The sequence below is a fragment of the Balaenoptera physalus genome (genome assembly GCF_965194825.1).
Source record: "Balaenoptera physalus genome assembly, chromosome: 11".
Classification (NCBI taxonomy): Eukaryota; Metazoa; Chordata; class Mammalia; order Artiodactyla; family Balaenopteridae; genus Balaenoptera; species Balaenoptera physalus.
This window is the reverse complement of record NC_138896.1, coordinates 61806010-61830063: the sequence shown is the minus strand read 5'-3', so window position 1 is coordinate 61830063 and position 24054 is coordinate 61806010. Positions and strand designations below refer to the sequence as shown.

The 24054-nt window shown below is 45.7% G+C and overlaps 1 protein-coding gene across 8 annotated transcripts in view; it reads right to left on the bottom strand.

Annotated features, from left to right (window-relative positions):
- The window catches only part of TRANK1 (tetratricopeptide repeat and ankyrin repeat containing 1), an 86960-nt gene extending 66971 nt beyond the window's left edge, over positions 1-19989 (bottom strand). For 2 of the 8 annotated variants that reach the window (XM_082412700.1, XM_082412707.1), the window contains exon 1: positions 19771-19989. In XM_082412700.1, the coding sequence (XP_082268826.1) occupies positions 19771-19793 (23 nt within the window). In that variant the 5' untranslated portion in view covers positions 19794-19989. Of the gene's footprint in view, positions 1-3580; positions 4062-15326; positions 15420-17358; positions 19195-19631; positions 19684-19770 lie in introns of those variants that run through there. The other 6 variants (XM_082412704.1, XM_082412701.1, XM_082412703.1 and 3 more) reach the window with 6 other exon arrangements.
- Between the last annotated feature and the right edge of the window lie 4065 nt (positions 19990-24054).

Below are 24054 nucleotides of genomic sequence, written 5' to 3'. Positions count from 1 at the left end.
ATTCTCTCTGGTGTGGCCTGGGTGGTTGGAGAGAAGGGCCTGGAGCCCTGCCCACATGATGGGCCTCAGCAAGTGTTTGTTGAACCAAGGTAGTGGAGAGGAGAGGCCTTGGAGAGCCCTGAGAAGCAGCTGCCAACGAGGCAGGGAACAGGTGGGGGTCAGGGACTTCCATCACGTCATTTCATTCTTACAGTCCAGTGGTTAAGACTATGTGCTTCCACTGCAGGGGGCACAGGTTCGATCCCTATTGGAGGAACTAAGATCCTGCATGCCGCGCGCTGTGGCCAAAAAAAAGGTAGGGGTCAGAAGAGATGTCCCTTAGAATTTTCTCCTCCCAAGACGGCAGCAGCAAAGGCCAGGCAGTAGGGAGGGTCTTAAAAATGGGGACACTTCAGGTGGATGCATAGGCCCTGCACCTGTGGGGTCATACAATTAAAAGAGGCCTTCTCGACCAGCACAATTCTTGGATAGAGAATAATTCTTATTGTTCTTATTTCAAATCTTGTTGAGGGGTTTTGGGGCTGGGAAAGCAGACTCAAGCAGATAGAAGTGGGGGCTTATTTTAAACCCATATGAGCTTATTGGGCTTCTGAACTGCATTCCTGTGTTCCTCAGGCAGTGCTGTACCAGAATGAGGCATGTGATCGCTAAACAAGTCAGAATACGAAATTCCACCTAGACTTTGCATTAAATAATCTCTCAGTTTTATGGCTCACATTTATACAGAGATGACAGAGTAGAACATGAAAAAAATTTAAAGAATTGATTGAATAGAGAATAAAAACATGTTTCTCTTTCAAATATTGCAGGCCAGTGTGTCCAATAAATAATTTTAAACTGGCCATTTTTGGACAGCTAGAAAAGGGAAATGGCTGTAACAACTGACAAAGGGTTAATACCCCACCCCTTTTTTTTTTGGCCACACCACTCAGCTTGTGGGATCTTAGTTCCCTGACCAGGGATTGAACCCAGGCCCACGGCAGTGAAAGCGCTGAGTCTTAACCACTGGACTGCCAGGGAATTCCCGATACCCCTCTTTTATAAATACCTTTTCACTGCAAGAAAGGACCAACAACCCTGACCAAAATGTGTAAGGCCCTAAACAGAAAATTCACAAAGGAATACAAGTAATTGCTAAATACATGGAGAATGGATACCCAGGTCCACCGTCACTAGTAAGCAAAGAAATGAAGAATTAAAATGACAAGGTACCACTGGGAAATACTTAAAAGAATGACCCCAAATGGTGGGAGCGGTCGTATCCTGCTTACAGGGTAAATATACTACATTGCTGATATATTTTTAGCCTCATGGATGTTCGCCACAGTGAAAAACCAGAAATAACCCTAAATATTCCATAATGTATAACGGATTTGAATTAGTTGTACAAGATCCATATGGTAGAACACCACACAGTTATTTTTAAAGTCATGTTGTAAAAGAACACTTAATGATAGGCTAAGTTAGTAAATGAAAGATATGGGCTACATAAAAAGGCGTATAATCCCAAATTAAATTTTAAACACATCTAATGTATTGAAAACACGCCAGAATGTTAACAGCCACACCATAGGGATTAGGCAGGGTTTTAATCTTCCTCTTCATGCTTTTCTGAATTTCCAGTTGCCCAAGAATGTGCCACCTTCATAATCAGACCATAAATGTTATTAAAATGAGACTCTTTAAGGGCTTAATTGAAGAATTCAAACACAAAACCTTTCCACTGTATTTACAAATACAATAAAAACTATTCACATCAGAAATTTTTTTCATACTCCTCTAGAAACCAAGAGTGAGCTCTTAACGTTATGTGAGTAGACATCAAATGTATTCATCCACTTACATCTCTATTTTTTCTTGGTGCAATCACGTGACAGGGGAAAGGGAGATTGCCAACCACAGGGAAGGCTTTTTGTTTCTCAGTAGGATATATTTACAGTTACATCCTCATTGCAGGGGAGAATGCTTTATATCTCTGCCTTCGAATACTTAGGGCTCAGCTATTGAGTCTTCTTTTTAACAAGTGAGCAGTCTATTTATAGGATGAAACTGTTAAATACAAGTGGTAATAATTTACCATAATGCCAATACCCTTGAGAACGAATATGTAGTTAGCACCTGCTACATGCTTTACAACATCACGTCATTTCATTCTTACAAGAAGCCCCAGGAGGTAGGCTTGACTGTGTCCCCATTTGACACAATATGGGGAAACAGGCAAGGAGAGGTAAGCGCCTTGCCATAGTCCCAGGGACAGTGGTAGTGCTGGAATCCAAACGTAGGTGGGCTGACTTTGGGAGCTTGACTCCACTCTGAAGAGCCAAGGCAGAGGCTAAATGGTCAGCAGGCAGCCAGAGCCCTCAGAGTGGGACACTTGCTGGCACGGAGCGATCACACCCCTGCACTTTCAGTTTTGTCAGCGGAGCTAAAGCTAAAAGATTAGAATGTAAAGGCAGTTTCACAGGGGTAGAGTTGTCTTTTGCTCAGTTTCACTACGTGGAACTGGATTCAAGGTCCAGTTGTTGGGAGGTGGCCAGGGCTGCCTGGCAACAACGGAGGAAGTAGATGCAAGAAAAATGCAAATGCACTGGGGAGGTTCTGAAACAAGCAGGTTTGAAACAAAGCAGATGCAGGTTGTTGTAGTTTTGTGTGGGGGTGTGTGTGTGTGTGTTTATTTTGTTTTGGTTATCGAAGGATAGTTGATTTACAATGTTGTATTAGTTGCAGGTGTACAGTAAAGTGATTCGGTTACAAATATATATGTATATATCTATTCTTGTTTTTTCAATTCTTTTCCATTATAGTTCCATTGTGTATACACACATGAAGTTTTCTATAACTGACTTGTAGGAGCAAAACTGAAAACTGGGGTGGGCTCGGAGCAGCTGAAAGTGGCAGAGAGACACTTTTCTCCTATCCCTTATCTGGGTATGACTTGACATCCTAACAGCAGATGTGTTTACTTTTTTTGGTTTTTGGTGGTGGTGGTTGTTTTAAAAATTAAAATCCCTTCAAAACACCCCCAAATTAGTGGATGATCCAAGATCAACTCTGGAAAGCTGGGTGTACAGACAATTCCAGACTGAGGCCAGAGACAGCAATTCTTAAAACCGACTCCTTCCTGCTCCCCACAGGAAGGCGGGTACAGACAGTCCAGGATAAATATCGAAAGTCAGAACTCATTCTAGGGACTCCAATTTGTTTTCTTTGTTTTTCTTTCTTTTTCTCTTGGGGGAAGGGGTGCAATTTCCACGCTCCTTGCACTATCTTATTCCCACCTCTGAGCACCGTGCTGTCTTTCTATCCCACACAACATCTAACACATTGGGATGAATAATACCTGCCATCAGGAGCTAAGTTCTCATGGAATTACTTCTGCACCACATTTCGGCATAGAACGTGGGGTCACAGGTTGCCATATATCCTCCGTTTAGTGACCGCAGTAGTACAACTAGAAACTAGCTCACTGTTCCATAGCTTCCCCATACATACACAACCTTAAGTTTCCATCCTACTTATTCCCTTAAACAGAGCAAAGACGTGCAAAAGCAAGATACAAGTCAATTAAGCTGTTACTGACCTTGCGAAGCAAGCGTAAAGAAGGAAAGGTTCTGACGTGATTTCATGAAGCAGCTTGGTTTCTGTCTGAGGGGGACAGAATAGTTTTAGTCCACTATTCAAGTTTGATCCCTACTGTTCAGACCTGTCAATACTGCCAATTGAAAGTCCTGTTTCCCCTGATATTCATATTAAGACTCGATTCACCTCAGATTGACTCACTCCTGTCCTGCAACTAACCAGTACTTAAAAGCATGTTTTTTGTTAAATTCTCGATTACAAATGGAACATGTCACTATGTGGAGAAAAGCAGAAGCAGGACTCCTGGGAAGTCAGTTATATTTACACTGCTTTACAATTTGATGTTTGCAGGCTTAAATTAACACAGGACAAAAAAAAAAAAAACCCAAATAAGCAGAAACAAAAACCTTGTATCTGTCCAGCCTGAGGCAACAGACACAGATTTTCAAAGAAAAAACAGAGTAATAAGAAAAATTTTAACTAAAAAAAGTAAGTAGGGCTTCCCTGGTGCCGCAGTGGTTGAGAGTCTGCCTGCCAATGCAGGGGACACGGGTTCGGGCCCTGGTCTGGGAAGATCCCACATGCCACGGAGCAACTGGGCCCGTGAGCCACAATTACTGAGCCTGCGCGTCTGGAGCCTGTGCTCCGCAATAAGAGAGGCCGCGATAGTGAGAGGCCCGCGCACTGCAATGAAGAGTGGCCCCCGCTTGCCACAACTAGAGAAAGCCCTCGCACAGAAACGAAGACCCAACACAGCCATAAATAAATTAATTAATTAAAAAAAAAAAAGTAAGTATATATTACACATAAGATTCTCACAGAAACTTAAAAAAAAAATCTCCTTATGAAATAGCCACTAGCACTCTTAAAATTGCAAAACTGATATGGAAAAAAACAAATAAAACTTTACTCAAAAAAATAGTCTTGAATTTTAACTTTTAATACTCATTATTCTGTCTGGAGAAATTCACTATTATAAAATATCAAATCCTCTCTAAATTAATTAATGTATTTTCAACAAAATTCCAATTAAAAAACAGGATATTTAAAGAAATTAATGCAAGAATTCTCAATTTCATCTCAGAATACACAAGACAGAATAGCCAAGATATTCTTAACAAAAAGAAAAGTATCGAGAGAAAAACCTTCTCTAACATTTTAAAATGTATTCATAAAACAACTAATTTTTAAAGTTTGATACTAACGTGAAAGCAAGCAGATCAGTGGAACAAAACAGAATATCCAGAAATAAACATACACTATAAAAGAATTCCATGTGTGAAAAAGGTAGCTTTTAAAATAGGGAAAGAATGAATCCGTTGGCACAACTGGTGAAATATCTGGAAAAGACGTTAAATTTCTAATTCATACTATTTGATAGGCCGAATAATAGACACACACACACACACATCCCCCCTTCCCCAAGGATGTCAATGCCCCAATCTCCAAAACCTGTCAATGCACTGTGTGGCAAAAGGGCCTTTGTAGGTGTAATCAAGATTACAGACTGTAAAACAAGGCTATCATCCTGGATTGGGTGAGCCCAATCTAATTACATGAATCCTCTAAAGCAGAAAACCTTCTCTGGCTGGAGTCAGAAAGATGCTGGGGAAGAGGAAGGCAAGAGAGATGCAGCAGCAGATGTGAAACCCGAGAAAGACTAGCCCCATCACTTCGTGCCTCGAAGATGGAGGGGAGGCATCGTGGGGAGGAATGCAGGTGGCCTTGGAAACAGAGAGAGGCTCCTGGGTGACAGGAAACAGGAACCTTGGTCCTACAGCTGCAAGGAACTGGATGCTGCCGACAACACGACTGAGCTTAGAAGAGGATTCCTGGGGACTCCCCTGGTGGTACAGTGGATAAGGCTCTGCGCTCCCAATGCAGGGGGCCTGGGTTCGATCCCTGGTCAGGGAACTAGATCCCACATGTATGCCACAACTAAGGAGCCCTGGAGCCGTAACTAAGGAGCCCGCCTGCGGCAACTAAGGAGCCCATGTGCTACAACTAAGGAGCCAGTGAGCCGCAACTAAGGAGCCTGCCTGCCGCAACTAAGGAGCCAGCAAGCTGCAACTAAGGAGCCCATGTGCTGACACTAAGGAGCCCACATGCTGCAACTAAGGAGCCCACCTGCCACAACTAAGACCCGGTGCAACCAAATAAATAAATAAATAAATATTTAAAAAAAAAAAAAAAAAAAAAAAGAAGAGGATTCTTGGCAGACCCTCCCTGTAAGAGCCCGGCCAGCCAATACCTTGATTTCAGCTTTGTAAAACCTGCTGCACAAACCCAGATGTCTCACCTACAGACTGTGAGGTAATTAATCTGCATGATTTTCAGCCACTGTTCGTGGACATTTAATATGGTAGCCGTAGAAAACTAATACATCATATACGAAAATTCGTTTAAGTCAATGAAAAAAATGCTAGTGTTAAAAAGACACCATGGCAGGGGCTTCCCTAGTGGTGCAGTGGTTGAGAGTCTGCCTGCCAGTGCAGGGGACACGGGTTTGAGCCCTGGTCCGAGAAGATCCACATGCTGCGGAGCAACTAAGCCCGTGAGCCACAACTACTGAGCCTGCGCTCCAGAGCCGGCGAGCCACAACTACTGAGCCCATGCGCCACAACTACTGAGCCTGCGCTCTAGAGCCCATGAGCCACAACTACTGAGCCCGTGTGCCACAACTACTGAAGCCCGCGCGCCTACAGCCTGTGCTCCACAACAAGAGAAGCCACCGCAATGAGAAGCCCACGTACCGCAACGAAGAGTAGCCCCCGCTTGCCACAACTAGAGAAAGCGCTCGTGCGGTAACGAACACCCAACGCAGCCAAAAATAAATAAAATAAATAAAATTTTTAAAAATGTTTAAAAAAAAAAGGTTAAAAAATGAAAGGCACCACAGCAATAAAAAGAAACTGCTGGCACACACAGCATGCAAAGAACCTCAAAAACATTATGTTAAGCAAGAGAAGCCAGACTCAGAAGACTATATACTGTGTGACTCCATTTGGCTGATGCTCTAGAACTGGCATATCTAAGAAAGCAGAAGAGTGGTTGCCTAGGGAAGGAGGGAGGACGACTGACTGGAAAGGGGGTGTGAGTGCACTTTCTGGGGGATGGGAATGTTCTCTACTGTGATTGGGATGGTGGTCACACAGGTATATACATTGCTTAAAGCTCATTGAACAGTGCCCTTAAAATCTGTGCCTTTTATTAGATGCAAATATCTCATTTTTTTTAAAAAGCATTGAGAGAAAGAAACCACAGCTACAAATTTTAGATTATCTTCAACCGCTCCAGGAGGAAACTTGGTCAGATCTAATCAAGTGCAACATACATAGGGCCTTTGACCCAGCAGTTCCACTTCTGGGAATCAATGTTACAAACCGATTGCACACACAGGAAATGGTAGATGTACAACGTTATTCACTGTCAAATTGTTTACAATAATAAAAGACTGGGACCAGCTTGAATGCCCATCAGCAGAGGACTGGTTTAATAAATTATAGCGTAGCCCCCCCCCCCACAGTGAAGTATTACACAAGTTTTTTTAAAAAAAGAAAGAAGATGCTTTGTATTTACTCATCTGGGATAATCTGCAAAATATATTTGCACAAAGCAAATGCAGAACGGTGTGTACATTATGCTCCATTTTCTGCAAAATTTTTAAAAGACAGAGGGGAGGGCTGAATAAGAATATATATTTGGGGCTTCCCTGGTGGTGCAGTGGTTGAGAATCCGCCTGCCAATGCAGGGGACATGGGTTCGAGCCCTAGTCTGGGAAGATCCCACATGCCGCGGAGCAACTAGGCCCGTGAGCCACAACTACTGAGCCTGCGCGTCTGGAGCCTGTGCTCCGCAACAAGCGAGGCTGCGATAGTGAGAGGCCCGCGCACCGCAATGAAGAGTGGCCCCCGCTTGCCACAACTAGAGAAAGCCCTCGTACAGAAACGAAGACCCAACACAGCCAAAAATAAATAAATAAATTAATAAATTTTAAAAAAAATTGTGAGTACACATTTAAAAAAAAAAAGAATATATATTTGCAATTGCTTATATATGCATAAAGAAATTCTGGAAGGATGCACCAGAAATAAAATTATTTACCTTTATTGGGGTATGGGATGGAGGAGGGAGCGGGGAGACCTAATCCTGCCTGTTCATTGTAACCTTTCTGTATTTTTTGATTCTTGAATTACATAAATTCGAAAAGGTTTTAATGCAATGAAAAAATTGTTATGTAATCTTCACATTTGAGAAGGCCATTCTAATGATACCAAAAGCAGAAACCATATAGTGATAGCCATGAATTCATTAAAAATTTAAAATTTCTGTACATCAAAAAGCCCTGAAAATTGTTTAATAACACCCTAAGTAGCAAGATTATTGGTGGAGAATTACTCTCACATACAGCTAATGGCAAGATTAAGTGGTGCAGCATCTGTCTTCAGAAATGCACAAACTTCTCACACAGCCGCTCGGAACTTGTTCTACAGACCTATTTCATTCAAGTACATGAGGATGTTAATTGCCTCATTCTTTGTCAAGGCAAAAAGGATACAAATCCAAAAGTCCAACAAGTGGAGACGTTTATATAAAGAATGTACAGCTCAGTAGAGAACACTATAGTTGTTAAAAATATAAGGCTGATCTAAAGGAAGAGGAGGAGATGCCAAGATATGCAATGAAGGTGAATAAAGCCAGCTGGAGAACAATTTGTAGAACAACTTGGAGAGAGTGAGGATAGATTTGTGGACGTGTATATGTTGACTTGATCTATTGGGAGAATTTCTGGAAAGGCACTTAAGAAATGAATACGAGTGGTGATCTCTGAGGAGCAAATCTGAAAAAAATGGGGAAGATGCTCCTGAACGAGGAGAGAATACCTTTCTGTCAAGTCACCCAGTTTGTGGTTGCACAATTTCTTCCTGCAGACCTAGGAACATAATACAACACCTCTTTGAATATATTCCCAGAATTATATAAAGAGAAAGGATTTCAGAAAGTGAGATGATTGGACTAAACTTTCCAGAGCAAGGAATCCCAGGCTCAGAGATTCGGGGGCCTGACCACAGTCACACTGGGGTGAGCACCAGGGGTGAGACCCGGGCTGACTCCTGCCCCCACCCAGCACCCTGGGCCACACCGCCTGTGGGTGGGCAGGAAAGCCAGGACCAGAACCTGGTCTTGCCCCCAGTTCAGGAAGGTTCAGGTTAGCAGTACAGGCCATGGTGATCCCTGAAGCATTTACAGAACCTTTGCTTTGTTTACCCAGCAAAAAGAAAATATTTTGTTAAAAACATAGCCCTGGGGTCATACAGAGTGAAGTCAGTCAGACAGAGGAGGACAAATATATGATAGCGCTGATATGTGGAATCTAAAAAAACAGTACAAATGAACTTATTTGCAAAACAGAAACAGAGCTACAGATGTAGAAAACAATCTTGTGGTTACCAGGGGGGAAGGGGGGAAGGGATAAATTGGAAGATTGAGATTGACATATACACACTACTGAATATAAAATAGAAAACTATTTTTTTAACATCTTTATTGGAGTATAATTGCTTTACAATGGTGTGTTCGTTTCTGCTGTATAACAAAGTGAATCAGCTATACATATACATATATCTCCATATCTCCTCTTGCGTCTCCCTCCCGCCCTCCCTATCCTACCCCTCTAGGTGGACACAAAGCACCAAGCTGATCTCCCTGTGCTATGCAGCTGCTTCCCACTAGCTATCTATTTTACATTTGGTAGTGTATATATGTCCATGCCACTCTCTCACTTCGTCCCAGCTTACCCTTCCCCCTCCACGTGTCCTCAACTCCATTCTCTACGTCTGCATCTTTATTCCTGTCCTGTCCCTAGGTTCTTCAGAACCATTTTTTTTTTTTTTAGATTCCATATATATGTGTTAGCACATGCTATTTGTTTTTCTCTTTCTGACTTACTTCACTCTGTATGACAGTCCCTAGGTCCATCCACCTCACTACAAATAACTCAATTTCGTTTCTTTTTAGGGCTGAGTAATATTCCATTGTATATATGTGCCACATCTTCTTTATCCATTCATCTGTCGATGGACACTTAGGTTGCTTCCATGTCCTGGCTTAAAACAGGTAAGTATTGATAATAAGGACCTACTGTATAGCACAGGGAACTCGACCCAACACTCTGGAATAACCTATATGGGAAAAGAATCTAAAAAGGAGTGGATATATATATATATGTATAACTGATTCACTTTGCTGTACAGCAGAAACTAACACAACATTGTAAATCAACTATACTCCAATTAAAAAAACAAATATATATATATATATATAGACACACACACACAAGCATATATACATAGCCCTGAGGGGAGGGGGGGCAAAACCACAGCCCTAGGATTTGCCGGTTTTCACAGGGTTCCCTGAAATTACCAGTTAAGCAGCTGAGAAAGGCCTTGAATGAAGGGTGGGAGGGATCAGCGGTGTTAACATCTGAAAATGGCCCCAAGTCTTTCTCTACTGGGACTGCTCCTTTGAAAGAATGGGCCCAAGTACGTGGAGGCAGGCCCAGGGCCTCGAGTGGGCTCTGGGTGCCAGACCTCCAGGCCAGAGAGTCCCCCTTCCGGGGAGGTTTTGGACTGGAACTTTGGGAAAAGTTGCTCTGGTGGTGGCCGCTCGGGTAGGAGGCTCCAGAGGGGTGTGTGTGGCCTTACCCCCAACCCAGAGAAGAAACCACTCTGGGAGAGAGATGACAGTTCCTATACCTGGAGAGAGGAGAGGGAGAAGGAGGGCCTTCTGGGGCCCCACAAGTCCACATTCCCCTGCCTCTGAGGCCCAGCAGCTGCCCTGTACCTTCCCTGGTTGCCAAAGACAGCAGCAGCCTTCCAGAACTTTCCACCTTTGGCCTAAGTCCTTGGAGTTTTTTCTTTCATTCACTAGAAAGGAAGGAAGTGAGAATGGCTTGCCTATTTCACCCCTCTCTACGACTTCGCGTTAGGCAAGGGTCCCTATCCGGGGTCCTGCCCCTCCCACCTGATGCTTCTGGTCACAGTACTCATGCCCACAGGGCCTGAGGAGGCCTCAGAATCCTTTTGGCAACATTCATTCTAGGTGGCCACACTTTCATGCCCCAGATGAATCCTGTGTGCCATTCCTAGTTTGCATAACAAAGACTTGGGCCAAAATCAATTTGTGCATCCAAGCATGAACACCCAAAGTGCCCTACAGCGAGTCACTTTTTCCCCACCTCACCCTCAGCTTTGTCTCCCCTAAAGAGGCATGCAGGCCCCGGAACAGGTGTCCCCAAGCTGGGTTCAGACACACCCTCCAGAGACATCGTCCCCATCAGCCTGCATTGCTACAATACCGGCCTTGTAATTAGCTCTCCCTGCTCCGCACTCACCCAGTTCCTGCTCAGCCTCCTCATCGCCATCAGCAAGACAGTCCCCAGATCCATCAGATCATGTGCTGTGCCCAGGTTAAAAAAGCCTCCAGGATCATGAATGAGGCCTCCTCCACCCCCACCTCCTCTCAAGCACAAGTTCCATGAAAGTTCCAAAGGACTTTCAGACTCTGTGGCCCTTCTCCCCAGACACCTTCTCCCCTACACTCTACATCCCTGCAAACCTGTCAAGGGCCATGCTCACCTCAGCTGAAGTCACCACTGCTGCTCTGAACGCCTCTGTCAGGCCCTGTGTGTAGCTTTTATAACCACTTAACGCTCTGAGTTAGGATCTAATCATTCTTTCAACATGTATTTCCTCCATAACCTCGATATTGCAGGCCTTGTGCTAGGTCTCAAAAGCTCCATGCTAGACACTGTTTTTCTGCCTTTCCCCAGTAGCCTGAACCCTTAAGGCAGAAACTAAGTTTTACTAAGTTTTATTATTTCTGCAACCGAGGACTCAGCGTTGTTGCCTGAATAAATGATTCTCTGGCTTTCTTTACCTATCAGAAACAGATGATTAAGCGGGAGAAATGGGAGCGGAAGAAAGGTTTGGGGGGGTTTCATTTAAACTAGCCGATTTCACTGGTGGTTTGGCTTTCTGGCCATCTCTGGGAAAGCCAAGAAACGTCAATTGTTCCCTCGGAGAAGGACACAAATTTAATAAAAGCCAACCACACAAAGTACAAACCAGAAACAACTGGATGACTCCAACCAAAATAAAACTGTCAAAGCTGTTGGCAATTTGGGGAAAACAAAGGAGAAAGATGTTTACCCAAATTTATAAGCACCTGTTGAAAATTCACAGTCAGCAAACAGGGCCACGTATCACCTGTGAAATGATAGTCCCAGAGATTCAGAAATGCTAAAAGCAAAGAATAACCCTGTAGATCATTGGTAGACTTTTGGAACTGACAAACAGTAACATTTGCACACACAGAAAAGAAATCGAAGGGAATCTAAATAAGGTTGCCAACTCCTTAATTTGCCAAATCAGAACATTTTTTTAAGTGTACCATCTTTATAAAGAAATAAATAAAGGTGTACCATCTGCTGTCCCCATAATTTCACAAGAGAAGGAGTATTTTAACTCCAATAAATAAATAAATAAATAGGAGGAAGAATGTAAACTCAGACTAAAGAAATTCATTCTCAAGGAAGGAAGAGCTAAGAGCTTTCCAGCACATTTTAGTCTTGGATAGAGTGCAGATGGTTTGGACCCTGAGAGGCAGATGTTCCAAGTACCTAAAACCACCGGGTCCCTGGAAGATGCTCAAGAAATATCGCTGAAGGGCCAAGATGGATGCATCTCAACTCCTGGCTCTGAAGTGGAGTCTCAATCACTTGACCTCCAAAGAGGAAGGCCATAAGGAGGCCCCCCCTCCCAGTTGGTGGCTAGGGGTGGGCACAATTTCTCCTCCATGTGTGTCACAGATTGGCCTTTTTGCACTGCTCAGTGCGAATGAGAGTAGTCCCAGGCAGCTGTGTGATAACAGGTAACATTCACGGAGCACTTACTATGTGCCAGGCCCTGTGCTAAGCCCTTCTCAGACATTTTCTCATCAAATGTCCCTGACAATGCCAGTGAGGGAAGTATAATTATGATCCCAATTTTACAGATCAGAAAACAGGTTTAATCAAAGAAAAGGGGGTGGGGGGGCTTCCCTAGTGGCACAGGGGTTAAGAATCTGCCTGCCAATGCAGGGGACACGGGTTCGAGCCCTGGTCCGGGATGATCCCACATGCCACAGAGCAACTAGGCCCATGCACCACAACTACTGAGCCCGTGAGCCACAACTACTGAAGCCCGCGCACCTAGAGCCCATGCTCTGCAACAAGAGAAGCCACCGCAAGGAGAAGCCCGCGCACCACAACGAAGAGTAGCCCCCGCTTGCTGCAACTAGAGAAAGCCCGAGCGCAGCAGCAAAGACCCAACGCAGCCAAAAATAAAATAAATAAATTTATTTTAAAAAGGACAAAAAAAAAAAGGGACTTCTCCAAACAAGGCACAAAGCCAAGTCTGATACCAAAATCTGTGTTCACAATACCCCAGAGAGATGAGGTGAACAAGCAGTCAGGCGGACTGGGGGAAACAGGAAGGGTGGCCTTGAAAATTAAAATCAAACCTGCAAAAAAGCGACCATGAAAAGCTGGCATTCCACACTCTGCCCCAAGATAAATGAGGAAGTTACACATCGGCCAGCTCAGGCTGCTCGAAAGTCTTGACTCAGTATCTCTGCTAAATCCAGGCTGCCCAACTACTGCCACAACCCCTTCATTTAGGCTTCCCGCTCTCCCTCAGAGCACCTGGGAGCTACAGACGGTTGTGAAGTTGGAGCAGCCCCTACAAGGGCATAAGCCCCACCCCCACCCCGCCCCCGTGACAGCCCATGAACAAAGGTGCTTTCTCATTCAGAGGAGAGCTCAAGTTGGATAACAGCAGCCCAGTCAGGCTCACCTCCGCATCCCTCCCCAAGCCCCTCTGTAATACTTTAGATGCAGATTAATGGCCTCTGTCCCACCTCCCACCCCTAAGACCACAGCAACCTGCTTTCCCCTCAGTCTGAAAGGCAAGACAAACCCAGCGGAGAGCCTGACACACCATCCACTGGGGCATGGGAAGGATCTAGAGGTGCCCAGGAGCTCCGCATAAATAAGAGTCTACAGGTGTCCCTGAAGGGCACCCCCTCGAAGGGAGATCCCTTAGCAGTGATGGGGGGACCTGAGGTCTAGCCCAAGTTCTAACACCAGCTGACAGTTTCCTGAAACACAGGGCTTTGCACTTGGCCTTGAAAAAAATACGAACTTGGGCCAGGCTGAAAAGATGTGGTCATCCACTCTCCCAGCCTTCTAAATAAAATACAAAGCTGTTACACACACACACACACACACACACACACACACACACACACACCCCTTTCAACTTCCGTTTCCAGCCTTCTCCATATTGTAACCACATTATCCCAAATTCATCTGGCTCTCTCCCTGTCACATGCCTTTGCACAGCGTGTCACAGGGCCGGGGCCAGCACCATGGGGAGGATAGGAGTGTCTCTCTCCTCCTCACAGAAGAGAAAGTCCAGAAACCTGGGATCCAGGTCCACTGGGCCTCTCCCAGGCCTGGTGTCACGTAGCCAATTCCCTTAACCCTGGGCCTCAGTTTCCTCAGTGCAAAACAGGGACAGTATCACCTACATGACTGGACTCCCTCCTTCCTCCGCCAGGCAACAAGTATTGAGCACCTCCTGTGTGCCAGGCACTCTGCTGGATGCTGGGACATGGGAATAAGCAGGACTGACCCAAACCTCTGCTGCCCTCATAAAGCTTACATTCTGGTGCAGATAAACCTGTACAATGGAGACTGCTTGTAATATTTTTATGAGGATTAAATAAAATAATATATGAAATACACTTAATATAGAGCCTGGCACAGAGTCAACTACTATTATTATCATTATTATTATTATTATATTGGTGCGTATAAGGCCTTTTGCTCACCACTATTCTTTTTTAAAAAAAAATTTATTGAGATGTAACTGACATATAACCTTTTGTAAGTTTAAGGTGTACACTGTGATTTGATATTTATCTTTTTTTTTTGGCCCCTCCTCACAGCTTGTGGGACCTTAGTTCCCGGACCAGGGATCAATCCCACGCCCTCTGCAGTGAAAGCATGGAGCCCTAACCACTGGACCCCTAACCACTGGACCCCCAGGGAATTCCCGATATTTATCTATTTCAATATGACTACCACCATAGCATTAGCTAATACCTCTATTATGACACACAAGTATAATTTCTTTTTTGTGGTGAGAACAACTAAGATCCAGTCTCTTGGCAACTTTGAGATTTATATACAATACTGTTGACTATAATCACTAGGCTGTGCATTAGGTCTCCAAAACTAGTAGTTTTAAGATTGTACCCTTAAACGGCATCTGCCGCGGCTCCTCCCTCACGGCCTCCTGCGCATGCCCCGGGGAAGACGACGCCCTTCCCCCATAGAGGAGGACCACTTTCCAGTCAGGGTTTAATAGCGGCTGCGCTCCTTAGTCAGAACCTCCAAATACGCTCTCAAGGTCTTATTACCTCGAGTCTGTATGTAAGGAAACAGTGCTCGCCATTATTCTTCATAAGCAGCTGCCCCTTTTACCTGCAATGTCCCCTCTCGCTCCTGGAGCCCCTCAGTCTGCCTGCTGGAAGTGCCCTCCACCTGTCCGGGCACAGCTCAAAGCTGACCTCCCAGACTTCGTCCTGGGAAGGATTCAGGATCTGGGAACCCTCCTGGAGGGCTTGTCTGCAGGTCCACTCACCCTTTCTCACAGGGCTGCCTGGCACTGCCTCTGTTCTGACCCTGTTAGCAGCGCCTACATCTTGGCTGTTTACACCCTTCATCGGCCAGTACGGGCCCTCAGGTATATGAGGAGAGAAACTGCCTTGGAAAACAGAAAAGCAAAAAGAGGTGAGATAACTGACGGGAGAAGAAAGGGTACATTAGAGAGAAAGTCTGAGGCCAGACTAAGGACCCTTAGTACCTGGACAGTAAGTTCAGACCCCAGACGCCAATAAGCCTTGGAAGTCACCCATTTGGGAGCCTCCAGGCAGAGTGGACTCTGATGGCGGAGGATGAGCTGGCCCAAGGGTGACCAAAGGAGACAGCCCCAGGGGCCGCAGGTGGACACGAAGGTCATCCCAGTTCAAGGCTGTGATCCGAGTATTTTCCACAGTAAATCCACCTGCTCAGTAGAGCACATAATTCTCTATATTTTCTGTTGTTGTGCAGTTTCCCCCAAAATGGCATGGTTTCCTCTGAATATGCCACCCAATGATATGCCCCTCTGGCATAGTGATTATTTCTAATTAAAGGTACTTGACAAACAGCCAGTGCGAAAAGGACACTGTGACCCTCCTTTGTCCCCCTGGAAGCAGAAAATAAATTTCCCATGTGAAAGGCACCCTCCCTGTACCAGGAGGGTAGAAGGCATCCTTGTCACCAGAGACAGGGAATTTAGGGCCAAGAGGGCTGTATAAACAAACCTTGTTACTTTTTCACCAATTTATTACCCCAAGCCCCTTTATCTTGTCAATGCTTCACAAATGTATTGTTTCTTTGCCTAAAAGGTATAAAAGCTTCCTGTATTGGTCACTTCTTTGAGTCTCATATTTTTATGGGGCTCCCATATGCAGGAAATTAAATTTGTTTTTTTTCCTGTTAATCTCTTATGCCAATTTAATTATTAGAACCAGCCAAAGAACATAAAAAAGAAGGGAACATTTTTCTGCCCCTACACCTTCAAAAGGTCATCACCATTTTCTAAGGCTAGCAATCCTGCCCACTTTCCAAGTGCTGCCCCCATTGATGGGAGGACTCAGTGCTTAAAAGATAAAAACATCTCAATCTAGATGTCATTGGAACTTCAAACACAGACATAGCTAAACCCAGACGTGGCTTGTCTCCAACAGACACACGGGAGGTCCCACCAGCTCGCCAGGCTCATGGAAGCTCAGACAAATGTGCCACGGGGGTGCAGGTGGGCACTGATGCTGACGTTCAACGCCCAGGCAAAAGATGGAGTAGATCAGGTAAGCTGGGTCAGGGGGTCACAGGTAAGGCTCATTCACACTTCCAGATTTTCCACAAAATCAAGGAAACAAGGCAATGCTTACTTAGGAAATTTGAGACAAAGAAAATGTCTGATCAGGCAGAATGGACGACCTCACTAACCAAAGGAAGAACACTGCTCTTGGTTTGGGCACTGTGAGATTCTGGGGTTCACAAGATGTCTGTTTACCTGGTTCAATACCTTTTTTTTAAAGTTTAAACCCAGGGAGGGACTCCCCTGGTGGTACAGGGGTTAAGACTCCGTGCTCCCAATGCAGGGGGCCCGGGTTCGATCCCTCAGGGAACTAGATCCCATATGCATGCAGCAACTAAGAGTTTGCATGCCCCAACTAAGGAGCTCCGTGCTGCAACTAAGACCTGGCACAACCAAATAAATAAATAAATATTAAAAAACAAACAAACAGGGAATTCCCTGCCAGCCCAGTGGTTAGGACGCCACACTTTCCCTGCTGAGGGCGCGGGTTCAATCCCTGGTCGGGGAACTAAGACCCCGCAAGCCATGCGTCACGGCCAAAAATAAAAAATAGAAAAATAAAGTTTAAACCCAAATTTTCTCCCCACCCTTGCCACCGTCCACACCATCAATCTCAGCAGTAACGTAAAGTGTCATCTTTGCTAAAGAGACTGTCCATTTCCCCCAAAGTCTTCTTTCTTGTAAAGATTTCTCATAACAAAGATTTCTTGGCCTTAAGAATCTCAGGCTACACTTCAAGGAAACTTACTACAAAAGGAGCCACGGTCAGCTGTGTCACTGACTGGAAACCCAGAGGCAGGGCACTGATTTGTCAGCTCCACTTCTTCATCTGGAAAGGCAGAGGAGAGCTTGTTCCTCGAGGTCAATAAAAGCAATGCACACCATGACAATGACCAGAGGCCCGCAACCCAACCCCACTTCAGTTTTTAAAAACATCCTCAGGGTCACTTACCTTCCCCACCCAAACATGGGGTTTGCAGGCTCTACTTTGGCTGCTAACAGAATCTTCATCCCAAGAAGCAAAAATAAAATAATAAGAGGGTACACAGCATAGCCATGGGACTTCGGTAGCAAGTGCAGGAAAACAGAACTGGGCAGCAAAGAGAAGTTTAAGAATTCCACAAAGACAAAGTCTCTTTTTGGTCTAACCCCAGATCTACTACTAATTAGCTATAATGACTACCAGGTGATGGGCCTTAGCCTCTTCATCTATAAAATATTCACAGCCCTGCTCCTGACCCTGCTGTGAAATTCTGCGCAGAGACTTAACAGAGTTCCCTTTCGAATTTATGAATCCAGAGCTTGTGGCAGCCTTTCAGCACTCACCTTCCTTCTTCCTCAAAAAGAAAAGAAAAAAGACATAATGGCAAGAACCGATTACTCCCCTACCTCCCAGCACTCACACAAGACCCTCTCACTGTGTTTATGGCAGGCGGCCAGCTTGGCGGGGCCAGGCACATGGAACCAGAGTAACCAGAAGTACCCTTCAACCCGCCTTTGCAGCCACAACCTATAGTACTCTCCTTACTCAAGTAGGAATTTCCTTACTCAAGTTTGCATCTCAGCCTCCTTCATGTCTCCTCATCAACCAGCTTATCCCTTCCAAAGTTAGTTCCCAGGGAAATGCTGATGCTCTCTCCTCAGACCCTCTGGGGGTGCCCCAAAGAAAGCTTGCCACCTAGAATTGGTTAGTCAGTCATCAAATCAAGTTAAGGGATTATGACTAGCTTTCTTAAAAAACAGAAAATAGAATAGAAAATATCACTGTGCCTCTCCCTGTAGAGAGAATAAATATCCTGTGAAGCTCTTCTTGCAGTTTTGTACTGATAGATGTATGTGGGTGGGTGTGCTTCTCTATTGTGGATCTTGATCAGGAAAAGACTGAAAAGATCATAGGCCTGAAGCAGAGGGATCTGACCCTAGGGACGAATGCCACACACACCCATCCCACCTCCATGCCCTGTGGAGGATGCAAGGGCCGGCACAGGGTACTCAGAGCTCAAGCATCCATCCTGCAATTCTACAAAACAGAGTTGACTACAAAACAGTTGAAACAAACTTCTGACTCTCCTACAAGGTAGTACTTCCTATAAAGCACAAAACAGTGTGAACTACAAAAGACCAAGCCATCCGGGTAACAGCTTTTCTTCAGAAAGGTGTCTGCCACCTTGGAGGCTCAGCACCAGGCAAGGGGCAGAACCTTGGGTGCTGGGAACGAAAGGCCCTTGGCTCCCTGCTTTCTTCCCGAGTATGGACTGATTGGACCACAGGCAACTGGGCTGGGGACTAGAGACCTCAGAGCCCCCCATTCTCTCTCCTCTTTAAATTTTTGGGTTTTTTTCAAATTGCACATCTCCCGAAAAATTTTCCCTAGGAAGCACCAAAGCTTGCAGCCTCCCAGAAACGCCCCCAGCTGGGAGCGGGGCTGCAGAAAGGCACAATTTCATCCGGGTTGCAAATGCTCGGGGCTCCTAGTGGGCGCGCGGCAAGGGGGCGGACTGCGCCTCTCAGGCTCCGGGAGCCCGCGTTTGCAAACGCTCAGAAGCAGAAGCTTGGGCTTCTGGGGACTCTGCTTCTGAGCCCCGAGCCCCTACTGCAATCCCCTCCCCCCACTCGTTTAGCCGAGGGCGGTGGGCCGTGAAGCCCCTTTCGGGCAAGCCCAGCTCACGATCCAGCAGGCTGGGGGAGAGGCCTGCCTGGAGCTGGAATCGCCAACCTCCTCCGGCCGGGAAGGGGCCAGCACTCTCCCAAGTTCCCCACAAATCCCGCCCCGCGCCCAGGCGCCTGCCAGCCCGAGGCGTGCCCCGGGGGCGCGTTCCCTGGTCTTTTCATTCGCGGCCCCGGGGTCCCCGGAAGGAGGCGGGAGGTGGGCCCTGGAGCCTCAGCTTCGGTGCCCGGGTGGGGACGAGGCAGGCCGCACGCCGCCGCAGTCCTGTCGCAGCGCGCGCCCGGTCCCCCTTCGCCTGGAAGGCCGTAGCCGCCCCCCGCGCCCAACCCCGCGCAACAGGCCGGAGTCTGCACCTGGATGAGCGCGAGGGCAGCCCGCACGGCCGCCGCCTCGGGGGTAGCCAGCCCCAGCGCGGGTCCGCCTCCTTCCGGGAAGAGGCGCGGGGCCCGGAAGGCCGGAGGCGCCCCCCGCACTTCCCGCGCCGCTACGCACCTGGTTGCCAGCGAGTCCCACATGGCCGCCGCCGCCGCCTCGGGAGCCGCTTCCCGGGAGACAGGCGCGGCGGGGGTGGGGGTGGGGGTCCCCTGCCCGCAGTGGCTCGGCCCCCGGGCCCTGACGAGCGGGGTGTGGGTGCGGGGACCCCGGCGCCCGGCTGTGTGCAGCCGCAGACCTATTCCATGTTCCCACGTAGTTGCGACGGCCCGAAAACTGTCACGTGCACGTCGCCGCTGGGTGGGAGGGGGTCTTTGTCACCGTGTGTTCAAAAGAGGCGTTTCGATGTATCCCATCTTGCGGGCGAGCGCTCCAATAGGGTGGCTCTCGGCCGCCTTTGGAAAACGAGTGCTTCGAGCCGGTCACCACGAGGGACCGGGCGAGCATACAGCACCCCTCCGACAGGTTTCGGTCACCGTGACTTCTCGCCCTAGCTAGGTCGCCGCGATTGTCGGGGGGACTGAGGAAATGGTCAGCCCACGGCCTTGGCCCGCCTCTGCCCCTGGCCTCCCGTCCCCGACAACAAAGAAGCTATGGGGACAAGCCCGGGGTCGACGGCCCTCGTGCCCAGCAGCTCCCACTTCCTGTTTGCCTCCGTTGAGTCTTTCCTTGCATATGGAGTACTTACTGTGCGCTCGGCTCTCCATTGTAGGGGTGCTGGGGATTCGGGTGGGAAGAGCCCAGCGAGGTCGCCGACTTCTAGACGCTCACTGGCTTGTTCACAGCGCCGGCAGAGGAGTGAACCTCTCACCGCAGACGGGAATAGCAAGGAACCTCCTGGAAGGGCAGTGACGACCTAAGGAGTTGGGGGGCAGTTAGGACGACCTCAGGCTGTCATTGCCCCTTCGGTTGTTGGCGCAAAAAGCTGCACAGCCTCCTACCCACCGCCCCTGCTTGGTCCTCAACTTCTCTGGGACGGGGATCACTTTCCTCCACGCCGGGGATCTGGCCCAATCAGAGAGCGGAGCCCGCCGCCCTCTCTTGGGCGGGGCTGTGGCCGACACTGCCTCCTAGTGGTTCTCCCACCCATCTGGCGGACCACTACACCGGACGGGCCCCGTGGAGCTTGAGAGAGAGGAACAGTAGTTTCCAATGAGGCAGGGAGCACTCGGTGACCCGTGGACACACCAAACGCACACAGCCTGCGTACTTCTCTGCGCTGCTTCCTCTGACTTAAGAACTAGACTCTCAGTCTAGCCAGTGTTCTCCGTGCTTCTGGAACTCACCTCCTCCCACTTCTTCTATGCATTAATCTCCCCATGTACCACACTGAATCACTTCCAGTTCAAAAGCTTTCAGTGGCACCTCCATTGCCCTCTAGTAGCTGGGCATTTGAGACCCTTCACAATTTTACCCTATCCTTCCAGTCTTATCCTCCTCATACACACACTCTACCCTAGTGGTTCCCAAACTTGACTGCACACAGGAATCACCTGAGGGTCTTTCAAAAAATACTGATGTCGGGGAATTCTCTGGTGGTCCAGTGATTAGGACTCCATGCTTTCACTGCTGAGGGCCCAGGTGGGGGAACTAAGATCCTGCAAGTCCCCCGGCATGGCCAAAAAAAAAAGAAAAAAAATACTTATGTCTGGCCCCTACTCCTACTTAATCTTAATCTGATTTAATTGGTATGGGGTATGATATGGGCCTCAGGATTTTTAAAGGCTCCCCTGGTGATTATAACATGAAATAAATTTGGGAAACACTGTTAGTCTCCAAATCATTGTAGCTACTTGGCATTTCCCTGGCATCACTGGTCCTTTCACTTTTAAGAAAGTTGACATATCCTTTCTTCAATGTTTTTCCCAACATCTCCCAGTTCTGTATTTAGGAAAGGCCCATGCCACCTCTTCCAGCATGTCTCTCTCTCTCTCTTTTTTTTTTTTTTTTTTTGCCAACTGCAAGGAGTCTCTTTTTCCAGAAGGCCTAGTCAGGTTCTTACATCAAGGAGGGCAAGCCAGGAGATTGGTGAGTGCAGATGGTTTAAAAGGTGCCTCTAAACTTTGATGCTTTAACCAGTTTCCATAAACATCTCAGAGTCATACTTCTTCCTCTGTATCTTTTATCATAGTCTTCAAAACAGTCACATCAACTTAAAACAGTTCTCAAAAGTCATCTTTTTTAAAAAAAATTGTTTCTTCTCTCTCTGATATTTTTTATCTGCTATTTTTATATTTTTATCAAAATTACTCATTCTCACAGTTAAAAGAGCATTCCCCCCCTCCCACATGATCTATTCCCAGGGGCAACCACTTTTACCTCTGTTAGCTGATCGTTCTGATGGCTGTGTTTGTGTCTCTAAATAACACTCTACTTCTTGTTATTGGGGTTTTTTTTTTCCAGTTTTATGCATCATCGGGTAATTTTTTTTTTAGATTGTGCTTGTCTGAAAACCTTCACCCTCAATATAGTTTGGCTGGGTATAAAATTCTAGGTTGGATATCATTTTCCTTCAGGACTTCAAAGCTATTACTCCAATGACCACTAGCTTCCACTTCTGCTGTTGCAAATTCTGAAAACATTCAATTACTCATCTTATGTGACCTCTTTTTTTTTTTAATTTTAAGAAGCCTAAAAAAATCTTCTTTTTCTCCCCAATGTTTTGAAGTTGTACAATGATATTCTGTAATGCAAGCCTATTCATCCATCCACTGTATACTGAGTGAGTTCTTTCAGTCTTGAAACTCAAGCTCTTTGGTTCTTGGAAATTATCTTAAATAATCTTGTTATTTCTTCTCCTCCATTTTCCCTATTCTCTCTTTTAGGAAATCCTATTATTCAAATATTGGACTTCCAGGACTGATCTCTATGATGTAGTCCCCTGATTTTCAAATCACTTCTCTCCTATTTTCCATCTTTATGGGATTTTGGTTTTTTGGTTTTTTGCTCTAATTGCTGAGAGCTTTCCTCAACTTTATCTTCTGATCCTTCTTAATGAAGTTTTTGGTTTTGTTTTTTTTTTAAATTTCTGACTCCACACTTTGATTTTTCCAAGAGCTCTTTCTTATTCTGTAAGCATTCCTTCATTGGAGTACCCTGTTCTCTTTTCCATGGTTACATAACTTTTCTAATTTCCCTGCAGATATAGTAGTTTTTGTTTTCTCTACGTAGGCTCTGTTCTCCGGGTTCCTTTTTCTGTTTTTGTTTTTTGTTTTATTTTCCTTGTTATGGATTTTCCTCAGATGGTTATCTGCTCAGGATTAAGAATGAGGGAACCAGATGTACATTAATAGAGAATGATTGAATAAACCATGATATATTCACACCATAGAGAACTGTGCACTGAGTCATGAGGAGGATCACTAGGATAAAACACTATGGGCTAGTGGGCAGAAAATACTAAGTGGGAAAAAGTGTTTATAGTATGCTACCTTTAGAGTAATAACAAGAGGTGGATATTTTTATGCATTTGCTTATATTTTCTGAAACAGTGGAAGGAAAACCAAAAACTAAGACAAGTGGTCACTTATAAGGAGGAACAGAGTAGAGGGGAAAGATAGGGAAGCTAGGCTTCTTTAAATACACCTTGTTTTATAGTTTTGACTTTGAAACCATGGGAACCTTTAATATAATTGAAAAGTTAAATCTAATATCTGAAGAGTAGTTCCTAAAATTGAAACCATACTGAGACAAATGAACTTAACTGTATATCAAGTGGGTAGCACAACCAAACAAAAATTATTTCAAGTGACTTTAAAACACAGTTCTGTTTACCAAAGGGATATACCCTAAGGGAAAGAAAGAATCAACAGAGAAATCTTGAATTTCATAGTCTTATTGTTACTAAGTAATATTGGTATGTTTTACAAACATTCTTAAAAACATGTATTTAGAGATATGACTTGGAAATATTTTTATTACTCAGTAATGTGTATAAGTTAGAATAAGCAAATAATCAATTATAGTAAATTCATTCAGAATCAAGATTTTCAGTGTAAGAGAAAAGAAATACAAATATAAAATCAAAGAAGTGAGGGAAAATTCTATAATCTGAAAACTAAATTGGAAATATCAGTATGAACTTGCAGTTTATTGTCTGGCTCTGTACATTCTATTCATCCTTGATGTGATGCATTATTGCTGGGTTTAATAACCACATGCATCCCTGACACCCAGGAGGTGATCCCTAAACAACATTCCTTTCTATCAATACAAGGAGCCAGGACTCTTTAAAGAAAATCATTAATTCCATGTTGGGGGCAGAAATGTACAGGTTGATCCTGGGATACTTTGTTGTTCCAGAAAGCAAAGAAGCTATCACAGGGAATGAAAGTGAAGAAAGTC